The sequence below is a fragment of the Octopus bimaculoides genome, chromosome Z, assembly GCF_046866305.1.
Source record: "Octopus bimaculoides isolate indiv1 chromosome Z, ASM4686630v1, whole genome shotgun sequence".
Classification (NCBI taxonomy): Eukaryota; Metazoa; Mollusca; class Cephalopoda; order Octopoda; family Octopodidae; genus Octopus; species Octopus bimaculoides.
Genome location: NC_142944.1, coordinates 20,574,706 through 20,587,706, shown reverse-complemented (window position 1 = coordinate 20,587,706; position 13,001 = coordinate 20,574,706). Strand labels below are relative to the sequence as shown.

The 13,001-nt window shown below is 37.4% G+C and overlaps 1 protein-coding gene across 17 annotated transcripts in view; it reads right to left on the bottom strand.

Annotated features, from left to right (window-relative positions):
* LOC106867811 (synergin gamma) overlaps window positions 1-13,001 on the bottom strand; it is a 70,462-nt gene that overhangs the window by 52,323 nt on the left and 5,138 nt on the right. For 4 of the 17 annotated variants that reach the window (XM_089364934.1, XM_089364945.1, XM_089364950.1 and 1 more), the window contains one exon: window positions 11,840-11,881. The exons of the other annotated variants lie outside the window; for them this stretch is intronic. In XM_089364934.1, the coding sequence (XP_089221060.1) occupies window positions 11,840-11,871 (32 nt within the window). In that variant the 5' untranslated portion in view covers window positions 11,872-11,881. Of the gene's footprint in view, window positions 1-11,839; window positions 11,882-13,001 lie in introns of those variants that run through there. 17 annotated transcript variants of the gene reach the window in all.

The following is a 13,001-nucleotide window of genomic DNA, read 5'->3' as shown; positions in this document are numbered from 1 at the left end:
ACTTAAATAAGTAAAGGTCACTTTAAAATAACATAGTCCTATTACATTGTTCAGTGGTGTGGTCACTGCTGGAAGACTTTTGATTCTAGGTATACTGGATGACAGATGGCCTAGAGCTAAACAGCAATGACAATTTCTCTTGTTGCTTTCAGCTACATGTTGTGGCCATGCTGGAGCACTACCATTGTAGTCACTTATATATATGACAGGCTTCTTTCAGTTTCCATCTACCAAATCTACTCACAGGACTTTGGTCAGCCCAAGGCTATAGTAGAAAAAATACTTAACCAAGGTGTTATGCAGTGGGACTGAACCCAGAATCATGTGGTTGGGAAGCAAACTTCTTATCACACAGCTACACCTGTGCCTACACACAGTCATGCCTAGGCTATACGGGCAAGACTCCTGTCAATATGATGTTAGTGCTTAACTATGGGAAGGCTGCTGACTTTGAGCTGATACACCTTGATATCGGAGTCATAAGATGAAATGCTGGAACAGGTACCAAATGTCTTTTTACCCAACCTTCTATCAGTTTTTATTAACTCTTTGCCTGTCTAAAGCATTTTCATGTGAATTTGTCCTAAATGTTCACATCTGTTTTCAGACTTAGTGATTCCTTGCTTCTTACATTCTGAGTAATGTAAAATTTTCTTGTCATCAGTCCCAAGTTACTCGTCTGGCTGAAAAAACACAGGGAATGTATATCATATATGATGCATGGACACCAGGGAAATTTCTCCTGTGTCTCAAATGTGATACAGAGGAGCAGCAAAAGGAGTGGTGTAACAGATATCTGTAGATATCTTACATTTAATTTTCCATCCTTCTATCATCTGAGTTCAAATATTGCTTGAGATCAATTTTTACCCATCATCTTTTTGGAGGTCATAAAATAAGTACGAAGTTGTAATCATTGTTGTTTAACTCTGAGTCAACCCCAACTGAATAAACATCTGACCAGAAGATGTTCTAGCAATGAACATTATTTCTTTTTATATATATATATATATATCTAAAACTATACTATCTAATGTGTCTTTCTCTTATTTTAAGCAGTAGGGGATAATTTAAGGGAAACTTTGACTGCTATTTAACCTTTTAGCATTTAAACTTATCATATCCAGCCCAAATATTCAACCTGTTTTATATTCAAACCAGCCATATCCAGCCTCTCACACCTCCTTTACAATGCCATTCTAAAAAATAAACAATCACATCATTGAAGTCTCAAGCTATGAGATAACCTCAAAACAACGTGAATAAATAAGCATTATATTTGATAAGAGTTATCTGAATGCTAAAGGGTTAAGACAACTAAAATATTAAAAATTACATAAAAAGAAAATAAAAATATTTTGTGTATTGTAGAAATATAATCAATTTCATTGCACATAAATTTTAACAAAATCTTATATGGACCTCTCCTGCCCCCAAGGGCCATATGGACCCTGGTTGAGAGCCACTGCTATAGATATTCTTTTATAGGCCTGGTAAGCACTAAGGTGTGCCCTTCTAGAATTGTGATGAAGTTAAAAGTCATCAAAAGAAATCCCAAACACTATCTGAAGCAAAATTATTTTTCCCCTTCTTCCCGCTCTGGAAAATGAGGGCAACTACAGTTTTTCGTTATCTTTGTCATTCAATAAAGTAGATATACCGCACCCACTGCACCTTTTTATAGTGAGTCAATGTATTCTTGTCATAATGAAGCTTATGTAAGTACATCAACATATGTAAATGAAACACTCCTATCACCTAACACATTCTCCTTAAGTAACTCATGCCTCACACCAACTCCTAGACTAACTACTTCATTATAAATATTAACCTTACTCAATAATTTAATTGCAAATTTAATGGAAAACTTTTGTTATACCACTACTTGAAGTTTGGTGGAACTGGGTGTGGCAGCACACCCAATACAACAACCACCATATGCCACTGGTGAGTATGTATGTGTGTATACACACACATATACACAGAATAATGTGCAGACACAGCTGTGTGGTTAAGAAGTTGGCTTCCCAGCCACACAGTTTAGAGTTCTGTCCCATCGATTGGCACCATGGTCAAGTACCTTCCACTGAGTTGTCAGATAAAATCTTTCATTTCTTTCCAAAGATATTTGAAATGAGAAAAATATTTTTATCATAGTGTTTTCTACAGCCTTTGTTTATCATTTTTGAAACTTGAAAAAATTTTACCTCCTTTCAGACAAATGATGATAAAGTGCCAAGTAGAAAGAAAAATGTAGCATTTTTGACATCTGCATTCTTTTGCTTTCAATCAAGGCAATTGAAAAAGCAGCCAAAAGCTGCTTGAGACATTTGTGCTGTGTGTAGACTAAGTGCTATTACTGAAAGGACTGCACAGAAATAGTTTTCACACTTCAAACAGGGGAATTCAACCTCTCTGGTCAACCAGTTCTGTTAAGAGAGGATAGATTGAACCAGCTTATTCACAATCCATAGGGAACTGACACAGCAGATGAAGTGCTCTCACGATACCATCATCTGACACCATCACTCTATGGGTCAGGTTCAAAAACTCAGTGCATTGATTCCCTACATTCTGAATGAATGAGATGAACTCTGGCACTCCTCTATGGCCACCAGTTTGGTCTCTCAACACCAGTCTTCTGGGATACAAACAGAGATTTCTTTACTGTATCGTTACAGGCGATGAAAGATGGTGTCTTTGCATCAATATGAAACAGAAAAAAGAATGGGTAAGTCCCAACAAGCAAATAACACCTCCAGACAAACCAGAGGTGCATCTTCATAAAACTATGATCTGCATTTGGTGGCTAATCCACTACAAAATGCTTGGAAACAGCTGGATATTTAATGCAGAGATTTACATTCAGTGATTAAGTGATAATCTATTTGAAACTCAACCATTGTTGACATCAATGTCAACCAAGTGACATTGATGTGCTTCTTCAACATGGTAATGCTTACCCCTATGTTGCTAATTTGACCAAGAATGTCATTCAAGAGCTCAGGTTGGGAAGTTCTACACACTCACCATATTCTCCTCATATAACACTTTCTGATTATCACCTTTTTCAGTCTTTCTGCAACAATCTGCAAAGCATTTTATTCAACAACATAGAATGGAAAATGTGGCTTGATGAATTCTATCATCAAGGCATTGACAAGTTAGTGAAACATAGGCAAGAAATGAACAATGAAAGAGAATACATTATTGACTGATTTGTAAATCTGTTGGTTAAAGAGCCAACAAAAACCTTGTGAGTGGATTTTGTGGACAGAAACTTTAAAAGACCAACAGAATAAGTACTAGGCTTACAAAGAATAAGTCCTGGGATTGATTTGTTCAACTAAAGGCAGTGCTCCAGCATGGCTATAGTCAAATGACTGAAACAAGTAAAAGAATAAAAGAATATATATATAAATGTACATTTACATGTGTTCATGCATTTTCCTGTTTATAATCTCATTTACATACCTCTCCCATTCTCTTTCATATATATATATATATATATATATATATATATATAAATATAAAGAAGTATTATACACACACACACATATATATAAGCTGTGAGAACAGCTTAGAGCAGTGCTACTCAAAGTGGTGAAGTCCACGGACCAGTGCCGGTCCGCGAGCCATCAGCTGCCAGTGCGTGGTGAGTTTCCAGAAAAGAAAGAAACATTATAATAAAATGCTTATGTAATATTGTATTATTTGTTTACAAAATAAATATAAATTTAAAAAAATTGTCGACTCTTATTATATTCATTATATATATTGTTTCCGGTATAAATTGATATTATTAAGAAATATTACTGGTCCCTGGCACATTGGAGAAAAAAACTACTAGTACGCCATATCAGATAGTTTGAGAAGTACTGGCTTAGAGAATCAGATAAATACTCTTCAGAAGATGGAAATTGATCCTTTTCCTGTCTTCTAAAGGGTATTTACCCTATTCTTAAAGCTATCCTCACAGTCTTACTACATTCGCGAATTCTTTTATTTTCTGTGTATGTATAGTATAGGCTTGAAACATCAAAGACTTTTCCATTCTTCCTGAGCATCAAACTAATACACCTGTTTTTTGTTCCATCACCTGCCTTCATCTTTTATTTTCTGTAAATTTGAACTATATATATATATTTGCAGTTGTACAGGCATTGTCAATTCAAAGGAGTGTACAGCACATACATTTGATCACTATAAACATATATCAAAATAAGCAACAAGGATATCCAGAGGTAATGCAGTACGATCGTTTCAAGCGACTCCATTTGATTGAACAATGCAACCATTACATCAATTTAAAAACAGAGCAATGCTTAGCCTGCATAAAGACATAGAATTTCATTAAATTAAAACAGATGGACACATTAGTATAATTTTACCTAAAAACTCCAAGAAGGTAAGGAGATACACAAAGAACATGTTGTCTTCACTTCAGCTTATTTTGAAATTGTATGGATAATACCGCACTAAATTCTGGTGCCTCAACTTAAGTACCATATTCATCTGAATCTCTCTCTCTCTCTCTCTCTCTCTCTCTCTCTCTCTCTCTCTCTCTCTCTCTCTCTCTCTATATATATATATATATATATATATATATATATATATATATATATATAAAGTAGTTGTATGCTGTCAACTTAATGTGACAGTCCCATGAAGGGAATAATACTACTGCTATTTCGCATTAGGAAGCTTCACCGCTTCCTGTTAGCCTTGACACATTTCCTGTGTCCTTATGTTTACAAAGGGGAGACAAGCACCTCCACCCAGCTAAGCCTGCATCCAGAGACATGTTTCTGAGTCTTTGCTCATCATCATTCTGGAGTAGCAATGGCCTGCTAGTTGGAGATGCCTGTCAAGCTCTTGTAAACATATAATAATTCTACTGAAACACATTCACTAATTTCAAAAATAGAAATAATACATTTCTAAATCTCAGAGAGATTTAAGCAGTAGTTATGCGATAAAGTAGTTGTATGCTGTCAAAGGACACAGGAAATGTGTCAAGGCCAACAGGAAGCGGTGCAGCTTCCTAGGGCTAAATAACAGTAGTATTATTCCCTTCATGGGACTGTCACATTAAGTTGACAGCATACAACTACTTTATCGCATCACTACTGCTTAAATGTATCTGAGAGATTTAGAAATGTATTATTTCTATTTATATATATATATATATACACACACATAGTGTGTGTGTGTGTGTAAGATAGTACCTCCTTGTCTTAACATCACATGATAGTTGTAAATAAGAGTCACTATCATACAAGTAGTATCATTCATTTCTGGTATTCAGGGAAAATATGTCTGGCTATAGGAAAATATTACTTTGCTTGGAAATAGGTGAAGGCTGACAACAGGAAGGGCATCTGGTTATAGAAAGTCTATCCCAATAAATTTTGTCCAACTAATGCAAGCATGGAAAGGTGGACATTAAAACAATAACACTCATCGTCATTATCATTATTTAATATCTGTTCTCCATGCTGGCATGGCTTGGATGGTTTGACAGGAGCCAGCCAACTGGAGCGCTGCCCAGGTTTCATTTGTATGTTTTGGCATGGTTTCTATAGTTGAATATCCTTCCCCATGCCTACAACATCACAGAGTGTGCTGGCTGCTTTTAAGCAGCAAGCTGGCAAAATGTTAGCATCTTAAACAATACACACACACACACACACACATATATATATATAAAAGGAAGGCAGAGTAAAGTGTGACACACAACCAAAATTGGGTTCAATAGAGGGCTCCACAATCCACTACAGTAAGATGCGGGGCATTTTGCTGAAACACATGCATGTTCTATAAAGCTTTGAATACCACACCCGTTTTCTGCTTTTATATATATATATATATATATATATAGCAACGTACGTACACTTTGGTCTCTTACACACACACACACACACACACACACACATACATATATATATATATATATATATATATATATATATATATGTTAAATTAATAATTACATATATATGTATATATTTATATTAAGGAAGCAGACATATACAGAAACACAAGAAGAAATGCAATGTTTTTCCTAGTATGTATCATGTTTTGATATTATCAGGTGTGGAAGCAAGGTCTAGAATTGAAGGGCCTTAGAGTCAACCTAGCTAAAACCAAAATCCTAATAAGTAGGAAGGTAGATAAAACACAAACCCCTTCAGGTAGATGGCCCTGCTCAGTATGTAGAAAAGGAGTAGGTAGTAACTCTATAAGATGTACCCGGTGCAAGCTATGGACACATAAGAGGTGCAGCAACATCAAAGGCAGGTTAACTAGCAAGTTAGTTTTTGTTTGTGGCAGATGTTCAGGTGCAATAAAGACTGCAAACAAACAGGAAACAACTTCTATCTCATTCCAGGGTGAAAAACTAGAGGTAGTCGATAGCTTCCGCTATCTGGGCGACCAAGTTAGTAGTGGGGGTGGGTGCGCTGAAAGTGTAGCTGCTAGAATAAGAATAGCCTGGGCAAAGTTTAGAGAGCTCTTACCCCTGCTGGCGACAAAGGGACTCTCACTCAGAGTAAAAGGCAGACTGTATGACGCATGCGTACGAACAACCATGCTACATGGCAGTGAAACATGGGCTGTAACTGCTGAGGACATACGTAAGCTCGCAAGGAATGAAGCCAGTATGCTCCGTTGGATGTGTAATGTCAATGTGAATACCCGTCAGAGTGTAAGTATCTTGAGAGAAAAGCTGAACATTAGAAGCATCAGTTGTGGCGTGCAAGAGAGACGATTGCGCTGGTATGGACATGTGGTGAGAATGGAGGAGGATAGCTGCGTGAAAAAGTGCCACACCCTAACAGTTGAGGGAACCCGTGGAAGAGGTAGGCCCAGGAAGACCTGGGCTGAGGTGGTGAGGCAAGACCTTCGTACATTGGGCCTCACCGAGGCGATGACTACGGACCGAGACCTTTGGAAATGGGCTGTGCGTGAGAAGACCCGGCAAGCCAAGTAAGATCGTTGCCAGTGCCCCTGGACTGGTTCTTGTGCGGGTGGCACATGAGATGCACCATTTTGAGCGTGGCCGTTGCCAGTACCGCCTGACTGGCTCCTGTAGGATTTTCGAGCGAGATCGTTGCCAGTGCCCCTGGACTGGCTTGTGCGGGTGGCACATAAAAGACACCATTTCGAGCGTGGCCGTTTTCGTGCGGGTGACACGTAAAAGCACCCACTACACTCTCTGAGTGGTTGGCGTTAGGAAGGGCATCCAGCTGTAGAAACTCTGCCAAATCAGACTGGAGCCTGGTGTTGCCATCCGGTTTCACCAGTCCTCAGTCAAATCGTCCAACCCATGCTAGCATGGAAAGCGGACGTTAAACGATGATGATGATGATGATGATCATCACCATCATTTAACGTCCACTTTCCATGCTGGCCAGACTTCTGTGTCTGTTTTAAGTTATATGTATGTATATATACATATATATCTATATAGTATCCATACTTTACATGTTACATTTATTAGAAACTGTAAAGTGACAAAGCAGCAGAGCTGTTGGAGCATCAAACAGAATGCATTGTGGTAATCATTCTCACCTTCTGTACTCCGAGATCAACTTTACCTTTCATCTTTTTGGGTAATTCAATAAATAAAACACCAGTCAAAGTGGTGGGTTGGTGGCATTGTTAGGCTACTGGAGAAGATATCTTATACTATTCATTCTGAATCCAAATTCTCCCTCCTATCACAAACCTATTTATAGAAGGAAATGTGCCCTTCAAGACCCAGAATATGATGACAGATATCCTAGACTGGGACTATATAGTTGAAAGTGCCCCTCCTATTTCTCGATTTGTACCCTGGGCAGAGATTGTTGGTACTCAAAGGTCAGCACTCAATGAACAGACCAATGATAAACAGTATTCCAGCCATGACATTCTCATCTTATTGTATATCAGAAAGATTATTATCAGATATTTCCTTCTTTTCTGTAATGTGGTAAGATGTTTGAGATTGTTTTCACTGCTAATTCTAACAGGTCAAGTAACCATTTGTAAGTACCTTTAAACAATAACATTCAATTAATGCTATATTATAGCACTAATATCAATGCTTATTTCTCTAATCATAATTAATATTCTTTATATTCTCAGTATTCAATTTTGAGGTTCTGGTACTCTGTTATATTTTATTCCAAGAGGCCAACAGTAATATATTCTTTCTTTGCAATATTCTTATAGCCATCTAAGTAAATACACCCCAAAATATTGCGGTTGTATTGTTGTCATATAACAAATCAGGGTTAATACCACTTATATTTTTTATGGTAGAGGTATAGCTGTTGGAAGAAGACGAAGTCTACTTCACAAACCAGGTGGTTCCAGGTTTGGTCCCACTGCACAGCACCTTGGGTTAAAGTGTTCTACCATGGACTCAGGATGGCTAGTGCCTTGTGATTGAAATTTGATAAATAGTAACTATATGGAATCCCACTGAAGATGTGTGTGTGCGCATATGCACAATAACACAAAGGGCCTCTCCTTCAGAGTGAAAGGTAGACTATATGATGCTTGTGTATGAACAGCAATGTTACAGGATAATGAAATGTGGGCTGTAGATGCAAGCGACATGTGAAGGCTCAAAAGAAATGAAGCAGGCATACTCTGCTGGATGTGCAATGGCAGTGCGCATGTAAGACAAAGTGTAAATGCATGTGAAAGATTAGGCATAAGAGGCAGCAGATGTAGTGTGTGAGAGAGAAGACTGCACTGGAATGGTCATGTGAGACATATGGATAAGGACAGGTTCATAAAGACGTTTTATTCCCTTAATGTGGACGGAACCTGTGGAAGAAGGAGAACAAGGAGGATGTGGAATAAAGTGGTGAAAAATGACATTCTGATGTTGAGCCTCACAGAGATGACAAAGGACTAACATGATTGGCCATCTGTTGTGCTTGAGGAGACTGATCTAAGTAAAAAAGAGACACTAAAGGCATGTGATTCATGTCTATGCCCCTCTCCCACACAATTCATCTTTCTAATCACCCCCTCCCTCCAGTGTTCACTCACTACATTCCTCTCCCCACCACCTCCCACTCTCCGTTCACACTATCACAAACTTACCTGCCTGTTCACCCTATCCAATTTTTGTCACCAGAAGATTGCTTCAAAACCACATGATTCCAGGTTCAGTTCCACTATGTGGCACCTTGAACTTGGGCAGACCAAAGCCTCATGAGTGGATTTGGTAGGCAGAAACGGAAAGAAGCCCATCATATATATTATATGGTGTGTTTACATCCCTATAACTTAGCAGTTTGGCAAAAGTGACCAATAGAATAAGTATCAGGCTTTAAAAAAATCAGCACTGGGTTGATTCATTCGACTTAAAAATTCTTCAAGGCAGTGCCCCAGCATGGCCACAGTCTAATGACTGAAACAAGTAAAAGATAAAAGGTATACAACACCTGCAATTTGAGGGCGTGTCCAGCCACATCTTCACCATCTTTCTCTCCCCTCTCACCTTTTCCAACTGGAATAGCCATGTATCTCCTATGCAAGGCACCTGTTGCTATCCATCTATCAAACTCTGATCATCTGGCACAAAGCCCCCTTCCTCAATACTACCCCTCCTCTCTGTTAAAGGGTCTTGTCTTACAAGTTACTTGGTAACCTCACTAGTGCTGGTACACTATAAAAAGCATCAAATACACTGTAAAGTGGTGGGCATTAGGAAGGGCATCCAGTAGTAGAAACCAAGCCGAAACAGACAGTAAAGCTTGGTGCAGTTCACTGGCTTGCCTGTCAAACCATGCGATCCATGCCAGCATGGAAGGCAGACATCAAATAATGATGGTGGTGGTGGTGGTGGTGTGTGTATCATCATTTAAGGTCTTCCTTCTATGTTGTCATGGGTTGGACTGCTTGATAGGAGCCGGTCAGGTAGAAGACTACACTAGGCTACTGTGTCTGTTTTAGCAGGGTTTCTACAGCTGGATGCCCTTCCAAATGCCAACCACTTCAGTGTGGACTGGATGCTTTTTATGTGGCATGAGCATATATATATATATATATATATATATATATATATATATATAAATGAGACTTACAAACAGATTATCTGTGCAATTGAAAGCTCTACATACTGTATACCAGTAGGTTTCAAAGGTCATCAGGAGAGAATGTGTATGGTTTAGGGGTATTCCTCTCAATGGATTTATTGCATACCAGACTCCACCTGGCAGTTGTGAGGCCCTGACTAGAATTTAAACTTTTAATCTTAAGTACATCATTTGGATTCATCAGTTTTATTTGTTCTGGTTCTTTATGTTCAGAGTTCAAATCCCACCAAAATCAACGTTGCTTTTAATCCTTTAGAGGTGGATATTCTAAAGCAATGGTTCTCAAACTTTTTCAGGCTGCCACCCCCTTGACACTAGATCCATGTTCCTAGCGCCACCCCCTCCACTCAGCACCACAAACATTGACAAATGCAGCAAATTCAAAGCAACAGTATTTCATGAATAAAACTAAACCTAATCAACCCATTATTTTTTAGGGGGTCGGGGGTTACATCCATTGCCCCCCTTTTGGTCACCCTATTTATTATTGCTCTACTTTTCATCAACGCCTCTCTTGATCTTTCCACCGTCCACAGGGAAGGGGGTGTAGTACTGCCCAATTTTATAAAGTACTAGTCAAGTATTGTTGTCGATGGTACCCCACAAATACCTACCCCTCAAAATTGCTGGCCTTGTGCCTTAGAAACAACCATTATAAAACTGATGTTGTTTAACCCAGACTTATGATGGATGAAATACGTTTCACCCATCTCTTCTTTCATTCAGACAATGTAGCTAAGATTACCTTAGCCAATATATCCTTCCCTCACATTCTTCTTTTTCCCAAAAATTGAAATGGTGTGGTTTGTGGGACAGTTGGTTGCTATTTCTAGCATACCAAAAACTCAGACAAGCCTTCCACTAATGAAACTTGTTATAACTCAAATATAAAGTGTATTAATACATATTTCTGGCACTAATTCAGTTATTGTTTAATAATTAATCCAACTTTTCTATAATACATTTTCTAATTATCCCCTTCATTTATCTAATGTTGTATTAAGTTTTCACATATTGCTAATTATTTGTGGGTAAGTTCTTGTTCTGGTTCTTTGATTTCTTCATATAACTTCATATTCAGAAGTTGTGCCAAATTTTACAATAGACTCGTATGTTTATCTCATCCCTTTTACATCTTTGCTGAACATATAAACTGTTTGTAGCAGATTTACATTTGATTACATCCTATTAATACAGAGTTTTACATCATGCATATATACTGGAAAATACACACATTATATATATATAAGCACATACACCACAGGACCTCCCATCCACCCAAAATGTACTATATACTAATATCTAAGCGTTATCTAAGCTCAACAAGATTATCTATAAAGAAATACGACCAATATCAAAGTACGAAACCGAGGCTATCGTAGAAGACACTTGTTTACAGTTCCAAGCAGTGGAACTGAACCCAGAACCATGTGGTGGGAAGGAAACTTCTTCCAGTACATACTTATAAACAGACAGATGGATATGAATCTATGTGTTGTTTCTGTGAACCTCATTGAGCAAAAGCAATGATGTTTACATGAGTTAATAAACAAAAGTCCAAAAGATTCATCAGTTTTTACTTGTGGGGACGAGAGAAAAGAAAAACATGAGAAACAAATAAAAACTGATGAAAAGAGCTTCTCGGGCTGGAGAAAATCTTTATCATCATGGCTAGGCTATTTCATGCTTGCGTGGGAAAACGACGTAAAAACGATGGAGATAATTATACACATACGTACATGTATATATCGTTGACTTTCTCTTGCATCATTTAATACCGTCTGAAAGGACAATAAACGTTATATTTCCCTCTTTTCTGTTACCAAAACTATATCAACCTTCATGATTATTTAACAATTATTAATTAATTAAAAGAACAGTTGTGTTGGAACAGACAGAAATATAAACATACAAACACCTTCATAATATCATTTGTGATAAACTACTTTTTGTTATCGTGTCCTTTTTTTTCCCGGCTAATAAATATATATTTTTGTTTATTTTATTCTTTTAGATCAGTGGTTTTCAACCAGGGTCCATAACCCTTGAGGGAGGGGGAAGGTTCATATAAGATTCTGTGGTTAAAGTTTATGAGCAATAAATTGGTTATATTTCCTGCAATACACAAAATATTTCAACATTTTTAAATATAATTCCTAATATTTGATTATAAAAATATAATGGGATTTTATTTAAACATTGAATGGGTGTGAGGATCCAGTAGAGAAAAAATAGGAATCCAAAGGATCCATAGATAATAAATGGTTGAGAAACATTGTTTTATATGAAGGTGTGGTGATAATTGCCTACCTGTGATAATGCATATAAAGTCGCTGGTAGTAACGACTTGTGAGGATAATGATGCTGTTGATGGTGGTTGTAATGATTACGATAAAGAAAAAAAAAGCTACCTATTGATGAGTTTGCTTGGTTGCTTTTTTTTTGTTTTTGTTTTATTTATTTATAGAAAAGCAAGTGAGGACATTAATCGATAACGTGAAAATAGTATCAGAAAATACAGTGAAGGGTCCCCGTTAATGTTAAACTAGCAAAAAAACAAACAATTATACTTAATATTCTAGAAACTACAGTTTTATATACATGTGATTAACTGAAGACAAAGGTATGCGGGTATTTATGTGGAGATGTATATGGGAAAAGAGAGCGAGGCAGACAGGCAGAGAGGGATACACACACACACACACACACATATACATATATATATATATATATATATATATATATATATATATATGTAGGTAATCTTCAAGTTTAGGGGGATTAAAAAAAAAAAATTCAAGGGAAGTAACTGAACGTCTTACCAGTATTCTCCGTACATCTCTGTTTATAAATAAATCACACACGTGATTTGATTGGGGTTAGGGTTAGGATTAGGGTGTG